The sequence below is a fragment of the Musa acuminata genome, chromosome BXJ3-5, assembly GCF_036884655.1.
Source record: "Musa acuminata AAA Group cultivar baxijiao chromosome BXJ3-5, Cavendish_Baxijiao_AAA, whole genome shotgun sequence".
Classification (NCBI taxonomy): Eukaryota; Viridiplantae; Streptophyta; class Magnoliopsida; order Zingiberales; family Musaceae; genus Musa; species Musa acuminata.
In genome coordinates, this window is record NC_088353.1 from 44,597,543 (window position 1) to 44,622,610 (window position 25,068).

At 43.8% G+C, this 25,068-nt stretch overlaps 6 protein-coding genes, 1 long non-coding RNA gene and 1 other non-coding gene across 14 annotated transcripts; 1 reads left to right on the top strand and 7 right to left on the bottom strand.

The window, feature by feature from the left end:
• Positions 1 to 816: 816 nt before the first annotated feature.
• On the bottom strand, positions 817 to 2,297 carry LOC103986137 (AT-hook motif nuclear-localized protein 23-like). The gene is made up of 2 exons (XM_018825780.2): positions 2,071 to 2,297; positions 817 to 1,998 (listed from the first exon to the last, which is right to left on the bottom strand). The coding sequence occupies exon 2, from the start codon at positions 1,954 to 1,956 to the stop codon at positions 1,003 to 1,005; it is 954 nt and encodes a 317-aa protein (XP_018681325.2). The 5' UTR covers positions 1,957 to 1,998; positions 2,071 to 2,297; the 3' UTR covers positions 817 to 1,002.
• A 2,628-nt stretch (positions 2,298 to 4,925) lies between these two features.
• Positions 4,926 to 9,171, top strand: LOC135581062 (thylakoid lumenal 15 kDa protein 1, chloroplastic-like). Of its 6 annotated transcripts, XR_010496717.1 has the most exons (10): positions 4,926 to 5,140; positions 5,219 to 5,311; positions 5,402 to 5,497; positions 5,604 to 5,676; positions 6,095 to 6,156; positions 6,662 to 6,743; positions 8,016 to 8,076; positions 8,170 to 8,269; positions 8,420 to 8,503; positions 8,643 to 9,171. XR_010496717.1 is itself a non-coding variant. In XM_065152166.1 (9 exons), the coding sequence occupies exons 1-8, from the start codon at positions 4,991 to 4,993 to the stop codon at positions 8,219 to 8,221; spliced, it is 669 nt and encodes a 222-aa protein (XP_065008238.1). In that variant the 5' UTR covers positions 4,926 to 4,990; the 3' UTR covers positions 8,222 to 8,269; positions 8,420 to 9,171. The 6 variants fall into 6 exon arrangements, 3 of the variants coding, with proteins under 3 accessions (XP_065008238.1, XP_065008237.1, XP_065008236.1); XR_010496715.1 differs by having other exon boundaries at positions 8,170 to 8,792; positions 8,912 to 9,171; XR_010496716.1 differs by having other exon boundaries at positions 8,170 to 8,503.
• Positions 9,172 to 9,431: 260 nt separating this feature from the next.
• Positions 9,432 to 10,459, bottom strand: LOC135638779 (uncharacterized). Its single transcript, XR_010496718.1, has 2 exons — positions 10,321 to 10,459; positions 9,432 to 10,148 (listed from the first exon to the last, which is right to left on the bottom strand). It is a non-coding gene; the product is annotated as an uncharacterized LOC135638779 (long non-coding RNA).
• Positions 10,460 to 11,305: 846 nt separating this feature from the next.
• On the bottom strand, positions 11,306 to 14,786 carry LOC135638778 (NADPH-dependent aldo-keto reductase, chloroplastic-like). Its single transcript, XM_065152163.1, has 7 exons — positions 14,492 to 14,786; positions 13,468 to 13,518; positions 13,151 to 13,227; positions 12,943 to 13,030; positions 12,493 to 12,765; positions 12,123 to 12,374; positions 11,306 to 11,567 (listed from the first exon to the last, which is right to left on the bottom strand). Exons 1-7 carry the CDS (start codon positions 14,600 to 14,602, stop codon positions 11,484 to 11,486), a joined length of 936 nt encoding a protein of 311 aa, XP_065008235.1. The 5' UTR covers positions 14,603 to 14,786; the 3' UTR covers positions 11,306 to 11,483.
• Positions 14,787 to 15,655: 869 nt separating this feature from the next.
• On the bottom strand, positions 15,656 to 19,641 carry LOC135638705 (uncharacterized). The gene is made up of 6 exons (XM_065152001.1): positions 19,248 to 19,641; positions 18,751 to 18,793; positions 18,567 to 18,635; positions 17,806 to 17,965; positions 16,892 to 17,165; positions 15,656 to 16,024 (listed from the first exon to the last, which is right to left on the bottom strand). Exons 1-6 carry the CDS (start codon positions 19,299 to 19,301, stop codon positions 15,833 to 15,835), a joined length of 792 nt encoding a protein of 263 aa, XP_065008073.1. The 5' UTR covers positions 19,302 to 19,641; the 3' UTR covers positions 15,656 to 15,832.
• A 25-nt stretch (positions 19,642 to 19,666) lies between these two features.
• On the bottom strand, positions 19,667 to 19,740 carry TRNAV-CAC (transfer RNA valine (anticodon CAC)). The gene has a single exon. It is a non-coding gene; the product is annotated as a tRNA-Val (tRNA).
• A 145-nt stretch (positions 19,741 to 19,885) lies between these two features.
• LOC135638706 (mannose-specific lectin 3-like) lies at positions 19,886 to 20,910 on the bottom strand. Its single transcript, XM_065152002.1, has one exon. It carries the CDS (start codon positions 20,856 to 20,858, stop codon positions 20,067 to 20,069), a length of 792 nt encoding a protein of 263 aa, XP_065008074.1. The 5' UTR covers positions 20,859 to 20,910; the 3' UTR covers positions 19,886 to 20,066.
• A 553-nt stretch (positions 20,911 to 21,463) lies between these two features.
• LOC103986136 (ras-related protein Rab11C) lies at positions 21,464 to 23,439 on the bottom strand. 2 transcript variants are annotated; one of them, XM_065152003.1, is made up of 3 exons: positions 23,320 to 23,432; positions 23,024 to 23,226; positions 21,464 to 22,161 (listed from the first exon to the last, which is right to left on the bottom strand). In XM_065152003.1, the coding sequence occupies exons 2-3, from the start codon at positions 23,186 to 23,188 to the stop codon at positions 21,673 to 21,675; spliced, it is 654 nt and encodes a 217-aa protein (XP_065008075.1). In that variant the 5' UTR covers positions 23,189 to 23,226; positions 23,320 to 23,432; the 3' UTR covers positions 21,464 to 21,672. The 2 variants fall into 2 exon arrangements, with proteins under 2 accessions (XP_065008075.1, XP_009402312.2); XM_009404037.3 differs by having other exon boundaries at positions 23,024 to 23,439.
• Between the last annotated feature and the right edge of the window lie 1,629 nt (positions 23,440 to 25,068).

Below are 25,068 nucleotides of genomic sequence, written 5' to 3' on the forward strand. Positions count from 1 at the left end.
GGTGTATGGAAGAAGCGATGCATTGCCATCGACAAAATAGGACTGATTACCCAACTATGCATGCTTTTAGAACCCAATTTGGGGATATTAATTGAAGCTAAAATCGAGGGAAAGAAAAATATGATACAATGTTGATAGAAAGCTGCAGAGAGCGAGTATATCTGTCCCTGTATGTGGGTAGAAAGAACAATATGATCATGTAAACAAACCATAAGACGGTAAGCTAAATGATTGATGGAATGTTAGCATATACACAAAGTAAGAAATAGTAGGATAAGCAGCGAGGAGAAAGAAGATATGCAATTAAGGAAGGGTGAATTGAAATGAGATGATTCAAATAATAATCCAGTCTTATATTTACCCATAGACACGACAGTGAACAAAAAAAAGAACATCAGGCCTGGGTCAGTCAGACACGGAAAAAAGAACAGGAAGAGCACTATGATGCCATTCTTCCATGTTGCAACCTAATCTTTGCCACCTTTATCTCGTTTGCCCTACCAGGAGAAGACCAAACAGCACGATGCACAGTGTCCTTTCTTGAGGTTAAAGCATGCACTCCCAAAACATCCCCACCCAAACTTGAAATGGAAACAACTAACTTGGAAAAGATGCAATGAGCAAACGACATTAATTGAAAAGCATTAGTCAAACACTGCACTCCATGGATTCCCTCAAGAAATCAAATTGGCAATTACTTACCGACCACCTCAACTCTCCTCCAATCACTCACCAACTATAGCTACACTGTGACAAGTTGCAGAATAGCTAGCTATGGATTGAAGAGAGATGCTGAGAAAGAACAAACAGCACAACTATCAGAAACTGCAGCTAACAATAATAATACATGTCTAAGTTTACAAAACGATGCATAGTATCGATGCCATAGTAAGATTTAGATGGAAAGACATGATGATGATTTGTAGCAGGAACAAGCAGCATGACAATTGGTTCTCTTCCTACTAAATATTGAGCATGCGAAAGAGGAAGCTTTGGTACTCATCAGTAGGATGGTGGAGCACGCGAACCGGTTGAAGCCCATGCACCGAACACCTCGTGCGGCATCTGACCATTAGGGAGCAGGTTCGGCGGCAGGTTGAGGAGCGGCGGCTCGGCTGCCAATCTAGCATGCGGCTGCTGCGACGAAGAACCACCAACGCCATCTGCCCCACTCCCTCCCGGGCTCTGTTGCGACGGCATTCCCTCCGATCCCGGTGGCGCTGCAACCGTGTCGAGCTCTTCCTCGCCGAGAGGCAACCGTTCGTAGGTGGCGTTCGCGAAGGTGGCGGCTATTATCATCACCGGGCCTGAGGCCACCAATTCCCCGACCACACTCCCACCCACCACCTGCCCTTGCCCGCCGGCGAGGTACACGGTCAGCCCCGTGGCGCCCGGGGGCGACGGCGCCGGAAGGAATGCGCCGGAAAGGGAAAGGATCTCGAACCGGCCATGGAGACTGACGACGGTGCCCGGGGGCGCTGCGGGCTGCCGGAGCGTGACGTTGGTGACGACACCGGTGCCGCTCAGGATCGAGAGGCCGCGCTGACGGCGGCGGGCGAAGACGGCCACGGCATCCATGATGTCGGTGCCGCTCGCGATCTCGAGGACGTGGGAGCGGAGCGCGTTGGGGCTTTCCCTCGTGATGATGACGGGTGGCTTTGGCTTGTTCTTCGAGCCGCGCGGGCGGCCCCGAGGGCGGCGCCCGGAGCTGCCGCTACCTCCTGATCCGGCTTCGAGGACGTCAAGGCCCCCGCCCCCGCCGCCGCCGCCGGAGTTGTCGTCCCCGATGGCGTCGTCGTCGTTGGCGTGGTTGTTGTTCTTGCTGCCGCTACTGTTCGGGGTGGCGGGGTTGTCGGCTAGGTCAAGGCGGTGGGGGCTGAGGTGGGCGTTGGCGTTGAGGAGATGGAAGGAAGGGGTCGAGGGGGAGGTGGTCACGACGGGGTCGACCCCGCCCATCGCCACGCTCCCGGCCCACCACCGGTTCGCCAGCTCTCCTCTCTAAAACAGCAACTCGCAAGGTGAGCAAGGGTGGAGAGAGACCAATCGAGAGAGAAAGATAGAGAGAAGCACCGCCTATCGCCTTCTACGATCCATTCCTTCCGGTCAAACTAGCTTTCTCTCCCTTCTCCTGTTTGATCTCCTTTCGCTCGTAAGAAACTTCAGCTCCCTCTTATCTTTTTCTTTCTTTAGGTTTTTCTGGGAGTCTTGTCCTGTTCTTATGGCTACTGTTTCAGTAGATCTCGTGAAGGACTTGCCATCATCCGAAACATCGTCCAAACCCTAACGCCACTCCAACACCTACCTAGCCAAGTTTCCACCCCTCTCCCTCCCTCTCTCTCTCTCTGTTCCCTGTTCCTTCTCACTAAGTAAAATCTCGGTTCCCTGTTCCTTCTCACTAAAACAACCTGCGGTCTATCGATCAGGTTGACATAGAGGAAAAGACGGTCTCAGATCCACCGGTTCTGGCAGCGCAAAGTGGTTGATTCTTCCAATTTTCTCTCTCTCTTGTTTCACGGAAGAAAGCGATCATTAAATCTAAGGTCGATAAGATCGGGGACAATCTTTTCCTTCTTTTGGCCGGGATAAGATGCTGAGCATTCTCAGCGCCACCCAACAAACACAGGTCTCCATCTCCCTCTCCCTCTCCCTCTCTTTATTGCGAGTAAGCTCCCATTTTCACCGAGCAAGATCCCAGTTTTACCCCCATCGTTACTTTCTACTCCGCCAGTAGTACGCTTTGCTTGTACTTGTTTGTTTGGCATCCCGATTCGCCTCCCATCTGTTGCCATGTATGTGCACTTCTCACTGTCTTGCCGTGATGATTCCGCTGTACTCTTTCGATCACGATGATGAGTTGGGTCGGCGTTGAAGCGGGATTCACGTGGTGGGGGCAACGTGCGGCGCATTTGCCGTAGCTGGAACACGTTAGCGTCCCGTGTTCCGACACAGTCTCCGAAGAGAAAAGCACCGGGAAACTTGCATCCATCGGTCTATTCGCAGATTAAAGACGGCCCGGTCTCCTAAACGGCGCCGGCACCCAATTCAATATGCCGACCCTCGCAATTTGCACGCTCTGTTCACACGACTTTAACCTTCTAATTTGGAGCGCCATTGCTTCTTTTTCCTTTTCCTCTTTTTCTATCGACAAAATTACACACACACATATTTATATGATTTAGAAGGATGACAAATCCTGCCTGAGATTGTCATGTCAAACTCTGCATCTTTCTGCGACAAGGTGAGATGTTCCATGACAGTATTCCTCCCTGGATTCTCTAAATTGCCGAAAATGGAAAGTGTGGCGGATTCATGGCGAGTAGACATCCCCACTCCGACTCCACACTCCGTCCCGAGGTGATGAACATCGCTGTCGCAACCGCGCAGGACTTGATAGCCTCAGCATCCCTTTTCGATCGATGCCTGCGTCTATATTTATGCATACAATGCGAAGATGGATGGAAGCGCATGGTCAGTGGGATGAGAATGGTACAAACGCCTCCTCCCCTTCGTAGTTTTCGACGTCATGCGACGCACGTTGATGGAACCCTCGACCCCGCCCGGCTTTGCAACTGCGCCATCGTACTTGCGAACGCCACCTCCGCTTTATGTTGCTCCGCGCATTCCGTGCTCTCTGTCTACGGACGGGACAGCGTACCGTCTGTCTGTCCCCGGCAATGTCGAATACGGACGGAGAAGATCGGAGGAATCGTTCTCGTCCTTTCCATGACTTCGACACCCGCCTTCATCAACCCACATGCTTAAATCCTTATTATAGTTCTATTTTGTCGGCGATCTGAACGCCGCATTCCCACCGCAGTGTTTGCGGAGACTTCTCCGACCCAACCTCTATACATGTGGTTATTAAATTAATCATGCTAAGATAAATAATGAGAATAGAAGAAAAGTCTCCTCCTCCAGTTTAATTCTACAACATCTTGCGCCCTCTTCCAGCTTTGAAGGATTACGGAATACTGGTGTTGTTCCGAGACTGAAACTTTCCTCCTGTTGCGGTAGATAGGTGTCGATACCATGCACGTTATTCTTTAGGATCGTGAGCTTTTATCTTCTCTCTTCTTGTTGGTCGATGTGTCAGTACGATTCGGTCTAATCCCAGATACGCAAGGTTGTCCACGTGGACGTTCAGGTGGCAAAAGCGAGTGTCGAGTTAGGTTGAGTTCGAGACTTATTTCTTGAGTGTGGTATTCTCTCTTGACGAGTGGACTGCTTCTTCGTCATCGAGCTCCTATACACAAGCTGAGGTCGAGAGGGAGATTTTTCGATTCGACTCCTCCGAATGTTAAGTTAGAGTTGAGTGGAATAAAAAAATTGAGTGTTCGTACCCCTTTATTGATCAGAGGATTGGTTTTTATACTTTGCGACGGGGCAGTTGGTTGTACGTGGTCCTTTAATGGCCGCCAACTCCTTAGGAGGATGGCTTGTACCCTGCAAACGAGCGTCAACCAACTCGTAGGGGTTGATGCCGTCTTGAGTTTTGTGGAACGGGCCCTAGGTGTCCGATGTTGTTTGGGTCGACGTCGTGCAGCGCCGTCACGAGTTTTGCAGAATGGCTCCGAGGTGTTTGGCGTCGATCTATACCGAATAATGCGAAGGTCGTGTGGTCGCCTTATCCGAGTCTAAATTGTCGCTCTATGTTAACCCGAAGGCCCTTTGTCTACTACCACATGGATGATGCTAAATTCTTACCTTCTTGTTTTCGTTAGTTCTCTAGTTTTTATGGATAATAAATGCTGGTGCGATAAGACGTCTAGATGATCTTTTTATATATATGGTCTTTTTATTAATAAAATTAATAAATATAAAAAATAAATATTTTATTTTTATAAATATAAAAATTTTGATATAATTCTTAAAAATATAAAAATCGAGATATCAAAGATAATATTAAGTTAGTCGATGGACTCAAAAGATAGCGAACAACGGGAGGGAGAGAGGCGGAAGATAGCGAACAGCCGAAGGAGATATATCGCCCATGGCCGCTCTCATCGGTAGTCTAAATCTCGTTCCTCCTCCTTCGCTTTCTCCCTTGCCCTCTCTCGTCCCTCACAACTCTTCCAAATGGCGGCGATTCCTCTCGGCCTCGGCTCCTCGCACTAGCCTCTCGCCACCGCAATGCTCGTCCGTAAGTCGAACAAGTCCTCCTGACCTTCTCCTTTTTCTTGGATTCACAAGCGTCGGTGTTAATTTTGATCGAATTTAGGTTGCCGAGCTGGGAGAAGGCTTAGGTCGGGTGAGCGCCGTTGCCCTCCTCGCCGCCTCCCTCTTCTTCGCCGACCCTGCTCTCGCTTTTAAGGTTACCCTTGTCTTGTCCAGAAGCTAAAATCGTTCGAGAATACGGAAATTGGGAGCTCTTGTTCGATGATAGTGTTTTGGAAATCGGCAGGGTGGAGGGCCGTACGGGGCGGAAGTAACGAGAGGGCAAGACCTCACCGGCAAAGACTTCAGTGGCAAGACCCTCATCAAACAAGACTTCAAGACGGTAAATGTTTTCAAACTTGAGATTTTTCTTCCTTTTTCTTTTGGAAATTTCCATATTGCTGTCTGGTTTAGTTGAGGTTGATTATTTCCCATTTGCTTGCTTGCAGTCGATCCTGAGGCAGGCCAATTTCAAGGGCGCAAAGTTACTCGGTGCGAGCTTTTTTGATGCAGATCTGACAGGTTGTGGATTCTTTTTAGTGTAAGAGGCTATCTAGCTCAACAATTAATGTTTGATTTTTGGAAGCGTAGATATGCTTCGACTTTTTCTTTAGAGCTACTTATACGGTTTTACAATTAGTAGAATTTTCAGTTCCGTTTGTATGAAAAAGAAAAGAACCTTTAAGGAAGTTCTTTAAGGTGCTTTCTCGTGTTATCTCAAGACAAAAAAAATGTAGCAAGTGAAGAACCTTGTTAAATTATGGTGTTTGGAGGTGTAGCAAAGATACGAAATATTGGATTATTTTAGTAAGAAAATGCTGGTGAAATTGGCCTTCAAACCAATATCCATATTATTGTATTGAGCTGTACATATGTTGGCATACTTTTAGTGCATGATTTAGCGATCAACCAGCCCTCATATTTTGGAAGTTACTTTCAGGAGCTGATCTCTCTGATGCTGATCTCAGGGGTGCAGACTTTTCCTTGGCCAATGTGACTAAGGTACTCGATTAATATAATTGCTTCTATACATCAGTTCTCTTCCTTTTTCTTGAGTTTTAGTTTACTATTATCGTTAAGTTGATGTTCCTAGGTCCAGAAAATAGTACATGGCTTTTCATTTCTATATTTTGTGTGACACCTGCCAAGTTGATAGTGGTGGGAAGGCCACCAGTGTGGGAGAATAGATGGGAGGGAATAATGGCCAAAGCAGAGAATTGTCAGTGATTCTCGCTCTGTGTTATAGGATGAAGAAGGGCATTGGATGAGACAGACTGAAAAAGGAGGGCAAAATAAGAAATCAGTACTGATTACAACTAATAAAAGACGTTAATAATCCACTTCAGAACTTGATGGTCAAGAAACTAGTGGGAATTTAATCCATCTCCTCTTAGGTCCTTTAGGAAAGAGAAGTTCATTACACTATGCTTTGCGAGATTCAATATATAACAGAGAGATTCTAATAGTTTTATGATGTTTCTCTTTTCTTTTTTCCTTTTTTCTATAGGCAAATCTAAGTAATGCAAATCTTGAAGGTGCTCTTGCTACTGGCAACACATCTTTCAGAGGATCAAATATCAATGGAGCAGGTAACTCCAATGTCAAACTGAGTTTGTATAGATCTTCATCTTGTTTGGGGATAATCATGTGATTAGGACTGTTTTGTGTGTATTGTTGTCAGCTTCAGTCCTCCATCTGGATAAAATTTCCTGCGACAGAATATAACCTTGTATCGGAAAAGAATAACTAACTAATGTCATTTGCAACTTTGAAACATTATCTTGATTCGCAAGCACCTTCTATTATCTGGTACACGTATCCTAACTCTGAATATTGTCAACATTTCCTAATGTTTGATGATTATTTCATAATTTGGATTATAAAAAAGATAAAGACACAAGGAGGCATGTAGTACAGAGTCCATGGTGATTCTGTGTTGGAACATATATGAATGAGTTTAAATCCATGACGTTGCAGCAGATATAAGCCAAATAAAGAATTTTCTTATCATTAATTGTCAGCAGATATCATAATTCGAAATTGTGGGGGTTCCGTGGAAGTTTTTTTGCCTTACAATCTGCAACCAGAACCTTGATGGTTAGTGATGGTATCCTCGTTTATGAATGATGGTATCCTCGTTCTTGAATGTCGAAATCCTGGAGAAATTCCAGGGCAGATTGAAGCACAAAGGAAGCAAGCTGTATCTTTCTTCAATCACTTAGTGGATAACTAAGTTTATATCAATCTAAATTAGTCATTAATGTTAGAACAGGAAATGTATATTTTGTATCTTTTGGAGTATTAGTTTGACTTCATGGCTACTTCAAATGGTTTTTTGGTCATCTTTTTTTCTTGGGATGTAACTAATGAGGAAAATAGTCCACCAACTACTAATATTGCTAAAAGTTATTTTAACATTCGAGGCCTTATTTCTAATCTTTTAATCGAACTACCAGATGAGATCTATGTAAGGTTCAAAGAGGGACATTGTGCCTTGACATCATAATTCAGACTAAGATTGGTATAGAGAACCTGGAATATTTTCCAATACTAATGATAAAATTCATTCTCTTAGAAGCCCTTAAGAATGTCCAATTGTAGGTGTTGTAGGTGAATCCTTATATTTTTTCTCAACCTTTTGGTGTATCTGATTTCAGTGAGATGCAGTTTTTGTATTATCAGCTGATCTGTAGTTGTCCTGGTTTTTCTGTTTTCACTACTACATCGATTGCCGTGTATCATAAGCTCTCCAACCATAGACGGCAGTGATGTATCGAGTGATTCATGGAAAGTATATTCCATATAAATTTATGAATGTGAGTCGAAACTGTATCCTGATAATCTTTTTTTTTTTTTGTCAGACTTCACGGATGTTCCCCTGCGAGAAGACCAACGGGAGTACCTTTGCAAAGTTGCCGATGGGTAAAATCTCGTTGCATTTCTAATCCACAGTTTCTAAATTCCACGCAACAATATTAGAAGGGTCCTTATTGTGTTAAACGGCGTCCACACCAGGGTGAACCCTGTAACTGGAAACTCCACTAGAGATACACTGCTCTGCAACTGATATCAAGTGACATCTCCGGTAAAGCTCCGAGGCAGTCGGCATCATTAGGTGCTGTAATTTGCCTTGTAATATGCTTTTCTGTTTAGATTATTTATCTGTAAATTTTGTTCACTTGCATCATTTGTTCTTGTCAAAGAATTCTGGCATATTATGTATGGTAAAAGTATGTATGTCCTCCTCACAAACGAACTGCTACAGTGTTCTTCCCTACTTTCACTTCTGCCGTTCGTTGAAGTATATTCTCAGCTCATTCTGATACAATGTGAAGCCTCAAATTATTCGGTAGGTCATCGCGGTCGTGATAATGTCAATTGGGTACATGCATGGGAAGATGGATTGGTTTGAGCCAGTAGAATTATGGGTCAGGCTCCGATCGCCCAAGGTTTTCACATTTCTCACGTTCTTTTGCTTTTGTTTCCAGATCCTATCGAACAGTCCTATCCGATGGGCGGACATTGATGTGGCCTACCATTTCAGCATGGGAGTCGTTAATGAACACCTCTGAATGGTTCTTGTGGTCTTCAACTTGGATTTCTCCAGCTAAAATATTAGATTACGATGCTCGAATCAGGTACGCCCAAATCCATAATATATAGCTGCAAATATAGACAATTATGAATGCATTGCTTGTTAGCTAAGTTCCCTATTTATGCTCGAAAAGATTTCAAATGTAAGCTCTGTTTCTTTCAGAAACCATGCTTGTCATCATCATCTTGTTTGTGACCCGTACTTGGTACCTTCATCATCACTGGATGGTGTTCTTTTCCCCTTCCTCCCAATGAAAGTAACATTGCACCAAAATTTGTGGAAGAAGCAGTCTCTGATGGTAACCTGTGATGGTAGTGTCCGGTGAGTGGAGATAAGGGAAAGGAATCTTGTCTTAAAACTGACAAGATTGCTGCTACCCACCTCTGACATTTATTATATTGAAATCATCCACATCAAAAGCATGGATATATGGTTTTATTGTAGTTGGTAAGATGTCAATGGGTTTGAAAGCTACTGCTTCGTGGATAGCCAGCCACCTCGGTCATCTCCTCTCCCTTCTCTGACCGAGCTTGCCTTGGTTAGCTTCTTCTCAGCAGCTGGCTTCCACTAATCAATCACCGCTCTTTATAACCCAATGTCTCCCCATCTCTCTTCTCTCAAGACAAAACCTCAAAGTCTCCTCCAACTCTACCGGCCACCACCACCACCAACCTGTCTCAGCTTTTGTGCTCTCACCATGGAAGGTCTCATTCCGTTCGTCTACAAGGCCATAGTCCGATACAAGAACGGCGGACAGGTTTCCAACATAGGGAGCTTGTTGTTCCACGACTCCCCCTCGGCTTCCTACGTGCGGCTACCGGCCGGTGACTCCGGCAGGTTTCTGTCGTCGGACGTCCGCTTCTTTCCTTCGTCTCCGAGACCACTGACGGCGCCCGCGGCTCCGCAGTCTCCGCGCCGGCGCGCAGCTCAGTGGCGTCCTGCATGAGGGTGGCGGAGGTGATGAAGGCGCGTTGCAGGTCGTCTCCGCTTGCTATAAATGGTATCGATCGAACAGCCTCTGTGCTCTTCACAACCTGTGAATTAATATGGTTCTTCCTCCTCCTCTGTCCTAAGGGGTTTGGGTCTTGAAAAAAAGGAGTCCCGCTATTTGTTATGAATTATACAGAGAAATAAAGTGAGTTTGCAAGTGTAGAATTATACATGTATTGGTTCGTTCTTGGAGTAATAAAATATAATACCAGCAAATAATACTGTCAGTATCAGATGTTCAACTGGTCGGAGTCTTTTCTTACCAAATTTCTGGGTTAAGTCTCTCTCTCCTAGTCCCCGAAATTGGTCTTCGAAGAAAAGCAGCACCCACAAGCCAAATATAGGAGACTTCGCTTGCAAATGAAGAATGCTACTGTTCCTCTCTTGGATGTGAACGAGGGCAAGCTTGCTTGTGTGTTATGGTTGATGCATGCGACAAGAACAGTATTGTTATGGTTGATGCATGCGACAAGAACAGTATCATTATCAACGCAAGTAGGAAAAATAAAAGAAATATTTTGCTGAAAAGGGTAAAAAGCTCAAGGAAAAGTCAGCAAACGATGATGGGCGATCATACTGACCTTGAGAGAGAGAGAGAGAGACAATCGGAGGGAGGAGCTCATGCGATGCCATTCGGCAAGAGAGAGAGAGAGACATCGGAGGGAGGAGCTCATACGATGCCATTCGGCAATCCATCATTCGGCTCGCTTTCATTGTTCACGAAATACATCTGGCCCCCACCTGACCCCACCCCTCGTCCCCATGTCATCATTGCCAAGGGCCACCAAGATGGAGGACGGTTGGTCATGAGCTGCTGCTTCACGCAATCTTTAGACCAGACAATGCCACAACATGGATGGATGTACCAGAAGCCACCATCGGAGATCGAATACCACTTTCTTTCTCTCTCTCTCTCTCTCTTAAAACGTGAACACGAGTAGGAAAAGGTGGGCAGAAATTTCATTCTCTTTTCACCAAGAAAATAGCATGTCACAGATATTCTGCTGCAAAATAAATGAGATATGTTGGGATTATTCATGTGATCTCTCAAGGAACAACAACCATTGCCGATGTGCAACATTTTGCCTTGGGGGGAGGAGATATCATACTAGTAGTAGCTACTGTGTCTCCCAAAAGTTTTGTATAAAAGAACACGCATTGAAAACTCGTGGAAACCGCTAAGAAGATTGTTTCTGTAGAGCTTTACTAATACAATCATTATCAAATGGAAAGGCTATCTATAGCATGAATGATTCCACGACACGACTCTAAACAACAACTTTCGGAGAGATTTTGTTTCAGACAGAAAGAAATACTACCATTAATAAACTATCACATATATTTTACTTCAGTTAAAAATAATTAATTTTTCGATTAACCCAAACACACACAACAGTTGTGAATTATGAGCAAATGATTACTTAATTACACTACAAGTAATCAATTCCCGATGATAAACAACAGTCATTATTATAGGTGGCGAGATCTGATGCACGACGTACAACACGAACGCTGCCAAATACGTACACTTCAGAAAACAAATTGAAGGAAAGAATTGCACCAATCTGATGTTTAAATTCAAAAAAGTTGCATTAGAAAGGACTTGAAAACAAACAAAGTTCAGAAATGGAGCCGTGCGGCAAAAAAAATTGACCATAAATATCACACGGTCAAACAGTGTTCAAAGATAATCCAATCATCATTGATGAGTACCAAAACAAAACAAAAAAAACACTTGGAACGATTAGATCTCGTCGTCCCACAGCTCCTCAACACTTTTGTAAACGCTTTGTGGATGCACGAAAAAGTTGGCCGTCAGTAGCCGTGCCTGTCAACGATGACAAACAAAATATAGTCTTAAAATGGAAAATTGTATTGATTCTACAGGGAGATCAGGAGAGAGGAACACTCTCACACAAGCATCTATTATGCACATGCATCCTCGATTTAGACAAAGGACGTTTGATACCAAAATATATATATATATCGATAAATATTCCAAGCCATTAAAAACCAGAATCTAATGTCTAAGCCATCAATATTTAAAAAAAAAAAAACATATTTTACAAAACATGCATGTCAAACAATCTTTCATAAAGATGCATATATATACCAGAGGGAGACCCCAGATTCATGAGTTATGGTACTAGCTACTCAACTGAAAAAAAAAAAAAAAAAAAGGACGGATCGAAAAAACAATGTGGTGGAACATGTAAAACTTGCTACAGAAATATCCAACTTTAGGTAATCAAACCCCATAGAATAACATACATGCAATCAGAAATGATATAAAAAAACATTGAAATATAGCGCCAATCAATGATATATAAATAAAAAAAAAAGGGTATAGTTTAAAAAGAATTCATAGAAAATTTGTAGTTACCTGCTCAAATTCAGAGAACTTGCCAAACAAGTCATCGGGAATAGACCAACCGAATACATCAAAGTTATCCTTTATCCTTGCTTCGGTGGTGCTCTTGGGCAACACGCTTTGACCCATTTGAAGACCCCAACGCAGAGCTACTTGTGCAGGAGTCTTACCCAGTTTTTCAGCAATCATGTTTACAATAGGATGTGTGAGTACATTGCTTCCCTTGATAAACGATGTGCCAGGAGAGCCCAGAGGGGAGTACGCCTGCAGACTCCCCAATAAATATGTCACATATAAAAGTAAATATGCAAAAGAGAGAGAAGCACCAAAAATAATAATGTACTAGAAAATACAAATTACAACAAGGACATTTTAAACTTACGGAGAGATGAACACCCTTAGACTGACACAAGGCACGAAGCTTCATCTGTTGCCAACCAGGGTGACACTCAACCTGGTCGACGGCTGGGGGAACTCGTGCAACAGAAAGCAGATCGTCTAACTTCTTCGTAGAAAAATTGCTCACGCCGATAGCGCGAGCTTTACCCGAGTCGAACACTTTTTCCATTGCTCCCCATGTAGCAGGTATATCAGGCGGTAAAAAGTTTTCAGGGCTTATGCTACTCCCCTTCTTAACGCGAAATGGCCAGTGAATCTTCAAATCAAATTAAAACAGTAAGACAAAAAACTGGTAATCTGTAGAAACAGGCTCTCAAATTTCATGAGAAATGCAGTTTTGAGCAAAAACATATTGGCATGAAGAGATCTACTACGCAACACCTTTCACATATACACAATAGACATGCACAATGAATTGTCCCTGTAAACTTACAAGGTAGAGATCCACATAATCAAGCTGGAGGTCCTTCAGAGTTAGATCGATTGCAACAGGCACATCTTCTGGAGCATGATCGCTACACCTGCAAAAGTCAGCAAGTCTTTTCAATTTCTTAATTCAGCAATTTGCTAGAAAACTAAAACGTCTCAAAGATAACCACTTAAATACTTAATTGCACAGGTTAAAAAAAAACAAGGATCACCATAGTTTAGATGTGATAAACAACTCTTCACGCTTCACGACACCCTCATCAAATAGTTTCTTTAGAGCCGAACCAACCTAGAACAACCACAAAGGAAATGAACTAATCAGATGCTCCAAGTAATTAACAGTTTGTGCAGCTGTTCAAATTTCAACATGACTCGATAAACATGTCTTTTGTTTTGTTATCGTTACAATTATAGCATTCTGTTAGTGTTGCCGAGGATACCGTAGTAACAAGAACAAGCGCAAGAAGCAACAAATAGCAATATTCCTATGGGCATACGGCAATTAAAAGATATTATGCGCCGGGAATACCTCCTTTTCATTGTTGTATACACGAGCACAATCAATATGCCTATAGCCAGCCTGCAAGAACATAACAGGTAAACCAAGTATCAGATGTATGAAAATTGGGATACCATTGCACACGAACAAGTGGTACCTCATCGCATATTGGTTCGAGAAACGAATGTGGAGACATTAATTTCACAAACAAGAATAAGGCAACTAAACAAATGTATCGCATCCTCCACAAGATCGAGAAAATTGGAACTTGCGGAAGGGTTTCTGATGACAATCAACAAATCGGCTGGTGTTCTTGAGACGGGTTAGAGAGCCGAAATCGGAGGTGTTCTGATGACAATGAACATTTCGTCTGATGTTCTGATAACTACAAGGGTTATAGAAACGAAATTTGAAGCCCATTTGATGTTCTCGATACGGGTTTGCGATAAATGCATTGGATGTTTCAAACGAATGCAGACGGAGCCGTCGTCTCCCCGTACAATCGAGCATTGGATATCTACAACGTTTACAGGAATGATCAACGCACTTGATGGAAAGCAGAGGCCGCAAAACCCACAGATTAAAGAACCAAGAGACTCGGACGGTGGAAGACAGGCGACAAAGCCCTAAGAAGGATCGAGAAACGGAGCACGAATCACCACGGAAGATAACAGAGGCCACAAAACCCTCGGAGCTGAAGAATCAAGAAACAGAGGAAGAAGCACTCGGAGGCCATTAAACAAACCCCTCGGCCTCAACGAATCAAGAAGCGCACAGCGCGCATCTCCATGGTCGAAAACAAAGGCCGTAAAAAGGCCCTCGGCCTTAAAGAATCAAGAACCCTTCGCACGCGTCCCTGCGGCCGAGAACAGGGGCCGCAAGATCCAAAGATGAATGCAAGAAACGGAGCACGAACCCTCACGGCAGACTGAAGAGGCCACGACGAAACCGTCGGCCTTCAAGAACCAAGCAACAGAGCGTGCGTGCCATCCGAATGTGGCACGTCCGATCGATAAGAAAGTCATTCTAGGGTTGGTCAAGAAAGGATTAGTACCTTGACGGCCGCGATGACAGCAGCGCCGACGAGACCCGGCGCGGACTGCCAGGTTCCCAGGCCGACGGAAGGAATCTTGGCCCCGGTGTTGAGGGTGAAAAACTTCGCCATCGGCCAAGGAGAAGAGTGAAGCGAGAGAGCGGGCGGAGAAGACGATAGGGGGGAGGGGGAAGAACTCCTCCGTCCCGAGACTTTAATAGACGCCGGGACGGATCCACGCCTCTGCCTCGTGCGAGCTCCGCGTTTGGCAAGGCTCCACGGGATCGTCCGATCGCGTCATTCGGCCTTTCCAAGAGAACAGATCCGCCCAGAGTCGGCCGGAACGCACGAAACTTCGACGCACGCCATAGGCACCCGCGCGCGTCACTCGGCGACTCATCGGGGAACGCAGGGCCCACGTGGGAGAGAACCGAGCTTGTTTCCGTGTGGTATAGTTGTCCGCGGGTTGAGTTACTTTTGTATGGGGAAATTGTTCTTATTTTTATTATGGTGAGTATTTATTAGCGAGACGTGAAATCTTGACTTGACATTGATATGTCACATAAGAAGAAGATTCACATGAATAAAATAAATGCATATGGGTTTTTATTTATTCTTTTAAATCTAAATTAATGAAATAATTTGGTGGACCAAATTAGGACACGAATGCGACCGTACGCGTGGTGAAGCAGATTCGGGAATGCATGCATGCAGCAGCATAAAGCTGAGAAAAGAATGCCATATATAGTAGGTAGGTGACGCTACTTGCATCGTCAAAGCCTAAATTATTCCGAGTCAAACCACATAAATCAGTCGGCGCTTCATTGCAAAACACCGTATAAAGAATAATCACATACGATCGCATGAGTCGATCAGAATCAATACCTTCCCCATCCAAGCAAATACATTTCCCGTATCGCTTGAAATCCTGGATTATACTCGCACTAAAATCTTTCATTATACTCGGTTTGCGGTACAATTGAGGTAAACTAGATTAATAATGTAAGGGCATATACGGATGATATCCACACCGTGATATCAACTGCCACAGCAACCAACATATGGCAGATGAGTTACACGCACAGTAATCGAAAGCTCGTCGAGACTTCATCACGACCATCTCGTTCTAAATAGATGATTTCGACTGCCAAACATAAAGCCATGCAAAGGGAGGGGATGGAGGACTTGCGTCATAATAAGCTTCCACAGAAATTTTATACCTTTGAACATACATAATCAATCAGCAACTCGTCAAAAGTTCAGCAATTCACCTGCTGTATGTTACACGATTCAAGCACAATACATGAAGTTTAAAATGTTGGTGTGGTAAGATCAGCGATAGAATTGCTGAGATGGTGTTTTCTATGAGAAGAAGAAAATCTTGATGAAGAGTGCCAAAGCAAATTGCAAGACTAGAGCGCTGACGACCAGAGGCCTCGTATCACTCCCCTCGGTGGAAACCTTCAGGTTTAGATACACGAACCAAGACGATGCAGAACCAGCAAGAATAATGATGATCCACCTGAAGATCTCTGAAGGCACCACCAAGAACAACTAATACATAGAACAACAGAAACCAAGATCAGCTGATGTAAGAGCTTTATGACATGGAACATGAATTTAAAAGTGCAACAAGTGTGTATAGAGTATGTCATATGCTGTAACCTTAAATCTATGTCTAGTTTCCTCTTCCCTCTTTTATATAAAACACTGGAAAATAAATATCCTTTGAACAAAAAAGACCAAGTATACTGCAATGCGTAGCCCAATCCAGTCCACAAGCAGGTTCATGGCCAATCCAAGCCAAACAAGAAATCGATTGGTCATGTATCTATTGATGGAGGTATGGAAACATGTCCTGCACACACAGTCTAAAGTGATTACCACCGGAGCTTGACTGAACCATTTATCATCCTAGCAACTAATTGTAGGTCTCACCTTTTCAACCAAATCAAACCCATGGATATCTATCTATACATTACAAGGTACATGCCGCATTTTCTTCTTCTTCTTCTTTTTATATTTTTGAAATCCATCTCTGTCAAGCACTTATCAACTCGTAGTTACAATCATGGATCATGATCTTAAGCAAATTGTGTCCCTTTACCAAGCCAATAAGAAGGCAACATATCTGCTAAACAATTAGACCACACAGCTCTAGACACCCATGAATCAAGTTGCCCAATTCAGCTCAAACCGCAGCTACCACTTTTGGTTTTTTTGTATTTTTGTTTTTTTATCAACAGTGTACAGTGGCTTTCTCTGTAATTATCAATTTATTCAATGTGCTGACTTATATGAAGTCCAATTTTATGATTGACTGGCGTGGCTACTACCAATCAGAGCTAAGTCATCCTGAGTATCTAGCAGAATAAACAATTTATTTATCATTGAAACAAGGGGAAAGAAAAAGATACTTACCGAAGCAGGTATGAAGACGAACAAAGAGTAACCCCACATACACCAAAGGCGTACAAGGTTTGCATTAAGTCCAAAATACTGGAGCAAGAAGTAGAAGGCAGCTGGTACAGCAACTGCATAACCAAATACCACACATGCTGCCCAATCTACATAACTGACATCAAATTCCCAATCACCATTTGGTTCACTTCTTTTCTGAATCAGATAAGTGCCATAGTTTCCAAGGGCAGCAAGCATGAAGACCAACGTAGCTGAGATCCAAACAGGGCCGTACCTAATACATTAGATGCATTATCAGCTGAAGCATATGCAACTTACAAAACTCGATGAAAATAGTACAAATTCAGCATGTTACGAGAAGAAAAAAAAAGGAATTGTGTACTCCATGACTTGTGGAGTAATGAATGATAGGAAAGAGGACCAAGGAATTTCTCAGATTTCTGTGGACCAAAACTCCTATACACTGTACTGGAAGACCACTCTAGAAGTGCTACTATTGTGAATATCAATTCTTAGTTTAATATTACATGCATAAACCAGACAATACTTTTAAGAAATGCCAAATATGATAGTCAGCTATTAGTCTTGATCCTCAAAACAAGCTCTCACAAAAGTTATAAATAATTTTCTTTTACAGTACTACTTTAGTTAGTCAGTGAAAGATGATTATTTAGAAGAAAAGAAAAAACAATATTGGTCTGCTCAAAGCCTTCAGCTGATGCATAAAAAGATTTTTCTTATCAATCACCCACAGCCATCCTCCTCTTCTGCTCTTTCTTATTTGAGTTTGGTCATCACTAACAAGATCTGAAACTATAAGCTACAATCGGAATAAGCTTTAACTCAGATAAGTTTCCAAATAATTATGTACAGCACATAAAAGCTAATGATGGATGCGTAGAGGAGCAACTCACAGATCAGGACTCCCATCGATCTTCCTTGAAAACTCATCCATTGGATACACCGAACTAATGATTCTATCTACAACCACATCAGTGTCAACATTGAAATATGGGGTATATGATGATAAACTACAAAATCCTTTCCAGTTGTTTGCAGCTTGCTCTTCACCACCTGTATAGATGAAAAATTATATTTCGAAAAAGCAGAGGTATACGAAATAACAAAGAAATACAGTGAGCGGAAACATACTTATATATGAAAAGAAGTATGAATTCTAAACTATGATGACTCAACCTTTGACCTCATATGAGTTGAACTGGAGCTACAAAAGCTAAACCTAGCTAAGCCAATTTATTTCACAACATAAGATTGCAAATAGTACAAAAATACACAAACACTAGTGTGCAAATCTGTGGGAGTAAGTGATATATTAAAGGAACATAGAAGGCGAGGTTTCAACCTTCAACACCCGTTCTATGAATCAAACCAAAAGGATTCTCGAATAGAATAAAGTTTGACGCCCATTGCTCATCTAACGTTGTTAACTCAAGGGCTTGTATCTGTCTAACACAGTCTAGCCCTAGGCGTTGTAGATATATGATGCAGATTGCAGCAGTTATCAATTTCATCATCGATATGTCTAATAGAGAAGCATGTTCAGAAGAAACAATAAAATGCTTTCCATGCACAATTATAACAAAAAGAACGACATGCATGAAAAATGCACAAAATGAAGTACCAAGAGTATGCCTTGTGTGTTTAACATGCATACCAAGTGGACTCTCAGGTGGTATGTATCCACCATTGCCAGGCGGAAAAACTTGCAAGTTTGCAGGTAAGGCTGCAAGAGAAATCAAACAACATGCCAAAAAAGTTAGATTTTGACAAGGATATTCAGCAAAAGATCCATTCTTTTTTTAATTTTCCCTAGTAGGGAGGACGAATTGAAGTACTACATTGACTAGCGCCGGCGCTCGGTTTTTCTTCGGCAATTACAGCCTGCACCAAAAGTTTCAACAGTTTAACTACACATATCAAGAAAACAAAGTTTAAGCGGCAATTACAGAAAAGAAGGTACTAACGACCGACTCCTATCACTCAGATAGTCCTCATCTAAACAATCAACGACGCAAGAAAGTTTCCAGAAGCAAATAAAACTTTAAACAAGCTCTTCATTCTAAATCTCATCCAAAAGGTACGAATGTAAAAGGAAATCAAATTAGCGATTCGCTTGTGGAATTAATCGGACTGCAAGAAAGAGAAGAAAAAAAACCCTAACTAAATTGGGGAAGAAAGAAGGAACAGAGATCATTTCGTCTCGTGAAACTAAATGCCGATTGGAAATTTCCGATCAGATCATCAATAGATTGGGCGAGGATCTAATTAATAAAGGCGAAACGATAATCTAAATGGGAAAATGAGCTAAGGAAATCAGGAAAAGAGAAAGACGTACGGGAACGGAACCGAGCAAGTGGCTCGTGGGGAGGCTGGTGTAGCCTTCTTCCATGGCGGAGCACCACCCTCAGCAGCAGTAGAAGAATCGGACAAAGGGGATGGCCGTCTTCGGATCGACCATTCTTCGAATCACAATCGAACGTTCTTTTCCTCTTCTCCCTTATTTCTTCTTCTCGGAGGAACCCTAATCTCGGAGAAATATTTTCGCCCTTCTTCCTGTTTGTTTCCTCTCCCGCGACGTGATGGCAACACGAGGCCGTATGAGGCTGCGCCAATCCCTCGAACAATGACTCAAGAACCAGCTAACGGGTTTAAGTAAGAGAATCCGACGACAAAACTGACGGCCTTGAAGAGAGTCCAAAAACCAGATCCGAATCCGACAGCTAGAGAATCCGTTCCCAAAAAACACAAAAACTCTGTCTGAGCCCGGGTTCGAACCGGGGACCTCTAGTGTGTGAGACTAGCGTGATAACCGACTACACCACCCAGACAACGTGTTGTGATTTACGTTTTATAATATATATATATATTCTACACTCCATGATTCAAGGACTAATGTGCAGAACGTTATGGATCATGTTTTGCACGTCTCATCAATCCTAATATGTCCATCTCATCATTATAAACTCGTAAGACTTGTTTAAAGATCCTAACTCATGCTTAAGCCATGCATCGGTGTGTTGCTTGGGACACAGTGTGGAGTACAGGCTGTGGATAGCATAATTAAGGAGTTAATTATGGTGTTCTTATTTCATCGCCCATGCGTGAGGGAAAATGAAGCAGGAATGCTGTCTGCGGTGGTGCAAGGGGCGGCCGATCAGTTGGCTTGCGAGGTTGACCAGACCACAGGTCCGTAGACGACAGCTTGTCCGGTGATTTGGAGGATAAGCACATAGTCTCCTTCGCTTGATACGTTCTTGCTGGTCCAAAGGGTCTTGTACTTGTGGTCGCCTACGACGGCGAGCTGCCCTAGGTGATCCAGCCGGAGGAAGCAGTTGAGGCCTTTGCCCGCCGTCCCGGACTGCCACAGAACGCTGGTCCCGCCCTTTATCAGAGACAGGTTGCAGTCATCCTTCATGACGAAGGTGTAGTCCCTGGTCGCGAGGTTAGAACCACCGTCGAGAACCTGGGACGAGAACAACAGGTTATCCACCATGGGAATGGCGGCCAGCTCCGCCTCGTTGGGCCCGGCGGCGCCGAAGCGGAAGTCAGGGGTCGACCACACCGCGGGGCCGTAGACGGCCACTTCGCCGTCGGGTCGGAGGACGGCTGCGTACTTGCCGGTCTTGGCGTTGCCAGCTACCCCGGAGGTCCACACGGTGAATCCTGCGGAGCTGGTGATGACGAGCTGACCGCGGTCGCCGAGCGAGAGGGTGCAGTTGACGCCCTCGCCGTGGGTGTTGGACTCGAAGCCGCGGCCCTTGTTGTAGAGGACGAGATTGCAGTCACCTTGCATCACGAAGGTGGCGCCGGGATAGTAGAGCTGGCTGTCGGTGCCGAGGACGTCGCCGGTGAGCAAGACATTGCTGTCATTGGCGGAGGAAAGGGTGGCGAGGAAGAAAAGGACGGAGCAGAGAGCGATCGAGACGAGGAGAAATGGGACTGCCATTGTGAGACCTGCAGCTGTGCTGCTGCTCGACGGATAAGGAGCTAAAGTCTAACGCGGCATTTATAGCGATGTGGATGGATGGAACGTCGATCTTTAATGCGATTGCCGGCTTGGATTTCAACGACGGCGATTAAAACTATTCACGTGGTGGGGATGGGGAATGAAGCATATAGTGTGCCGAGATGAAGACAAATGACAGCTGCATCACCGCAGAGGAGCGAGACTTTGGAGCAAGAAGACGACGAAATCCACGTCACACGTCGTGTAGGTGCGCGAATAATCCACAGGCATACTATTGGATCAGATGGGATTGGATTCTGGGAGTCGGCCTGCCGCAATCCACTGGTCCTTCGAAGATAGGACTGAAAGCTGGCAGAAAGAGTATTATATTAAGAAAGATAAATACCAGCACATGTTTATATATGCAGGTAGCTTCAATCTCGGGCACCTTTTAACCTAATAGTACAGTTTATGATATATTTTACTTGAATTAAAAGATGTATCATAAATTAAAACTGAAAAAATAATCATTCGAAGAATTTCTAATGGATCATCGGGTGTGCAACCCTGCAATGACTAAGCAAAACTGGAAATGAACTCACATCTGCAAAAGAAAATTAATCATTAAACAATGGACTGAAAAAAAGTACAAAAAGAGACAAAAAAAAGGGAACCACAATCTTGGGATGCTGTGTCTCCGAAACTTCAAGTGTCCACGATTTGCACTACACGACGTTATCATGATCTTTTAATCTATAAATCATTATCTAGACCGGGAAGCAGAACACAAGTGTTAATTCTGAAATGCAATCACCTAAGCGGTCGAACAACAAGCACCCTTTGAGCCTCCAGCAGAGTCAGATACATTGATAGTCGTGCCTTGAGTCGGGGGGGCTGCCGTTTTTGCTGCCACTTTGGCTGCGAGTGCCTTTTTGTTTATGATGCGATAGATCTCCGTCAGGATCGAGTGAAATGCCTTGTCGACGTTGAGTGATTCCAGTGCTGAAGTCTCCAAGAAAGAGAGCCCCTCCTTCTCGGCTAAAACCTGGCCGTCATCCTCTGAAACCGCTCTCAGATGCTGCAAGTCCGACTTGTTACCCACCATCATGATGACGATGTTGGAATCCGCATGATCCCTAAGTTCACGAAGCCACCTCTGGACATTGTCGAAGGTTTGCTTCTTGGTCATGTCATAGACTAGGAGTGCTCCCACTGCACCCCTGTAATACGCACTGGTTATGGCACGATACCTCTCTTGACCTGCGGTGTCCCAAATCTGCGCCTTGATCGTCTTCCCTTCTATCTGTCATCGAATCAATTTACTGGTCAGAATAAACTCCAAACAAAATAGAACAGAGCAACATCTTTACAGCATTTACTTTGTTACTTCTGGGAGATTCTCAAGACCGTCAAATGTACGAATGCAACTCGTTCGACACCCATAAAGGCAAAACAAAGATCACAGATAATATGCTTTTGAAATCGTAAAGCATCGACCAAAGCCTCTTTCACTTCTGGTCCGAGGATCAAGGAGAAAAGAATTGTTACTACGGTGAATACAGAATCCAAAAACCGATTGAAATTATCCAACCCAAGTTCACAAGGAGAAAAGAATAATCTGGAGTTGGGGACAAAATGAATGACGCACAAGGATACAAGTCTTCTTTTGTCGACCTTCAAAAAACTCCTCGACCATTTAAAGGTCACTCGTGATCCTGTTTACCCCGATCGAGCTAAAAGCACGCTTTGTCTATTTCCATCGTTGATGTCATGATGACATAAATTCATCGAAATTTTGTGAAATTACAAGATCAAGAGCGTCAAGAAATTCATGGCTTTAAGATATATCTGTTTGTCTTCAATTTTCAAAGCTATTTTTTCATGCCCAAAAAAGTCTTTGGCTAACCGAATTCCATCGGATCCTAAACGCCCACAAGAGAAGAATCAATATTCTGCTATCTCTAGAATTCACGGGATGCTAAAGGTGCAAGCGGAACCGTTCCTCGTCGTTCATCCGCCAGAGGTTAATGATGCTCAGGCACGATCATCCGATGGCACCGCGAGCAGCATAAACACGATTTGCATGATATGAAGAACCAGACACTCAACGGAACCAACTATTACCGCAAGATCTGGAGGAGGATTAGGGATCGAAAGCAGCTGACCTGAAGGGTCTTGGTGGCGAACTCGACGCCGATGGTGGATTTGGAGTCCAAGCTGAACTCGTTGCGGGTGAATCTGGAGAGGATGTTGGATTTGCCGACGCCGGAATCGCCGATGAGGACGATCTTGAAGAGGTAATCGTACTCGTGATCCACTCGGTGAGCCATCTTGGCTTCCTGCCCCTCCTCCCTGTCCTCCCACCGATCTAGATCATGGGTTGCGAGGAGGTGAGATGGGAGTCGATGCCGACGAGGAGGAGGGAGAAGATGGGAGTATGGATCGGAAGATGGAGCGGCACCTGATTCCGATCGGATCGAACGAATAGAACAGCGAAATGGAGAATTGAGAGGGCGGGTTGGGGAAGAGGAACGTCGCACGTCAACGGGTGACCGAGAGAAATTAGCGGGGAAACGGCAGAGCTCACATGATAGATAACAAGGCAACACTATATATACCTCATTTCAATTTAGATTTAGCATATATTAATTTTAATTTTAATTCCGAAATCGATGGTATTTGAGTTTTCAAAATCAGAAATCGAAATCAAACCAAACTTTATATTTTGTTAAATTAGTTATTTTCACATTCATGATTTAAAATGTATGTTATGGGTGTAAAATAATAAATAATTGATGAAATATGTAATGTATTTTTAAACTCAATTTAATAACTGATAAAAAAAAATAAACTTTAGAATTTCATGTTAAAGAAAAAGAAAGCAAGAAACAGGTTTACAGTTAACATAAACTCCAAAGCAGAATTATTATTCTACAGAGCTGTCATTTAAAGAGCATCGACGACCACAAACACGAATCTGATCAAACCTTTTCAGGTGTTTTCCCACAGCACGAAGAAGACCGGAGTCTGGAGTTTAGTAAGGAAGGTTGTAATGATATAGCCAGGAGAAGGCACATAGAAACACCAGGAAAGTTAGTAGGAAGTTCAGGAAGCATTGCCGGCGCCACAAGCTCCGGTCTGACGATGATGATGATGGCTGTGCAGGCGCCATCGCAGGGTCGTCACCCTCGTTCATCTGCTCCGTGGACGCAGCAACACCTGAAGCAACCACATTCTTTGCAGTGGAGCCACAAATCTCACAGATCCTGACAAGATGAACCCAAGCCCCCAAATTAACTCGCTGCAGATGTCCAAGTTAAGCAAGAATGTCCTCACATTTAAAGGACAAACATAGGTCCTTTAAATGTGAGGACCAGCATAAGATAAAACAAATCCAGCGATCCCAGAGGAGAGCTGACACTAAAACATACGACGAACGAGACTTCCTGCATGAATGAATTCTACAGAGTAATCAGACTTGAGCACACCGAAAAAGCTGACAGTAATGTTTAGAATAAGAAGAGCAAGCGCACAACGTAAGTGACTTGATAACTCCAAGATTTTGTGGACTTGTAGTTTTCTAATTAGCTGAATTGATGACACATTATTTCCTCGGCAGCACCGCTAAGCAGAGGTGCAAGAACACCTCGGAGCAAGTATGAACAGCAGAAAGAACTGTATGTATGTATGTATGTATGTATGCTCCGACACACAAGGAAGCTTATCGGTACTATAGTTTTTTTCAGAGTGACAAAAATGATTGCATTCCACTGTTTTGATCGCACATTCTACAAAGGAAGAGTATACATCATAAATTGTCGACGCCTATGTTCTTCATCGAAACAACATAAAAGATGCATTGAGAAACAGGGCAGCAGAAGTGATTGAAGCAAAGCCCTCTACGTTATGCGTGCATCAGAATGGAAGGAAGGAGCGAAAGAAGGTAGTTTACCTGTTTCCTTTAGCCTCAAACCAAGTTTGGGCGCATCGCTCGTGGGCGACAGCCAAATCATGTTTGCAAGAACAACCCAATACGATGGGGGGGCCCGATTCCGAAGCAGAGTTCTCCAAGGCGAGATAACAAATCCTGCACTCCCTCGCAGCTTTGCGATCTGGATTCACCGAGAGTCCACTCTCCGGATCTACTTCAGGGGAAGAGGGCGAGCCGGAGGAATTTGTGCGCGGCTGTGGAGACGAACCGTCACGGTCG

Excerpts from the sequence above, each read along its gene's own strand:
- LOC103986137 (XM_018825780.2), bottom strand. The coding sequence starts at position 1,956 with ATGGGCGGGGTCGACCCCGTCGTGACCACCTCCCCCTCGACCCCTTCC.
- LOC135581062 (XM_065152164.1), top strand. The coding sequence starts at position 4,991 with ATGGCCGCTCTCATCGGTAGTCTAAATCTCGTTCCTCCTCCTTCGCTT. Across the intron at positions 5,312-5,401 it reads ACCCTGCTCTCGCTTTTAAG|GGTGGAGGGCCGTACGGGGC; the intron begins GTTACCCTTGTC and ends GGAAATCGGCAG. Across the intron at positions 6,157-6,661 it reads CCTTGGCCAATGTGACTAAG|GCAAATCTAAGTAATGCAAA; the intron begins GTACTCGATTAA and ends TTTTTTCTATAG.
- LOC135638778 (XM_065152163.1), bottom strand. The coding sequence starts at position 14,602 with ATGGCGAAGTTTTTCACCCTCAACACCGGGGCCAAGATTCCTTCCGTC. Across the intron at positions 13,228-13,467 it reads TATACAACAATGAAAAGGAG|GTTGGTTCGGCTCTAAAGAA; the intron begins GTATTCCCGGCG and ends TGGTTGTTCTAG. Across the intron at positions 12,766-12,942 it reads ATTATGTGGATCTCTACCTT|ATTCACTGGCCATTTCGCGT; the intron begins GTAAGTTTACAG and ends TTTGATTTGAAG.
- LOC135638705 (XM_065152001.1), bottom strand. The coding sequence starts at position 19,301 with ATGGAAGAAGGCTACACCAGCCTCCCCACGAGCCACTTGCTCGGTTCC. Across the intron at positions 18,794-19,247 it reads ACTTGCTCGGTTCCGTTCCC|GCTGTAATTGCCGAAGAAAA; the intron begins GTACGTCTTTCT and ends CTTTTGGTGCAG. Across the intron at positions 17,166-17,805 it reads ATCGATGGGAGTCCTGATCT|GTACGGCCCTGTTTGGATCT; the intron begins GTGAGTTGCTCC and ends CTAATGTATTAG.
- LOC135638706 (XM_065152002.1), bottom strand. The coding sequence starts at position 20,858 with ATGGCAGTCCCATTTCTCCTCGTCTCGATCGCTCTCTGCTCCGTCCTT.
- LOC103986136 (XM_009404037.3), bottom strand. The coding sequence starts at position 23,188 with ATGGCTCACCGAGTGGATCACGAGTACGATTACCTCTTCAAGATCGTC. Across the intron at positions 22,162-23,023 it reads TCGCCACCAAGACCCTTCAG|ATAGAAGGGAAGACGATCAA; the intron begins GTCAGCTGCTTT and ends ATTCGATGACAG.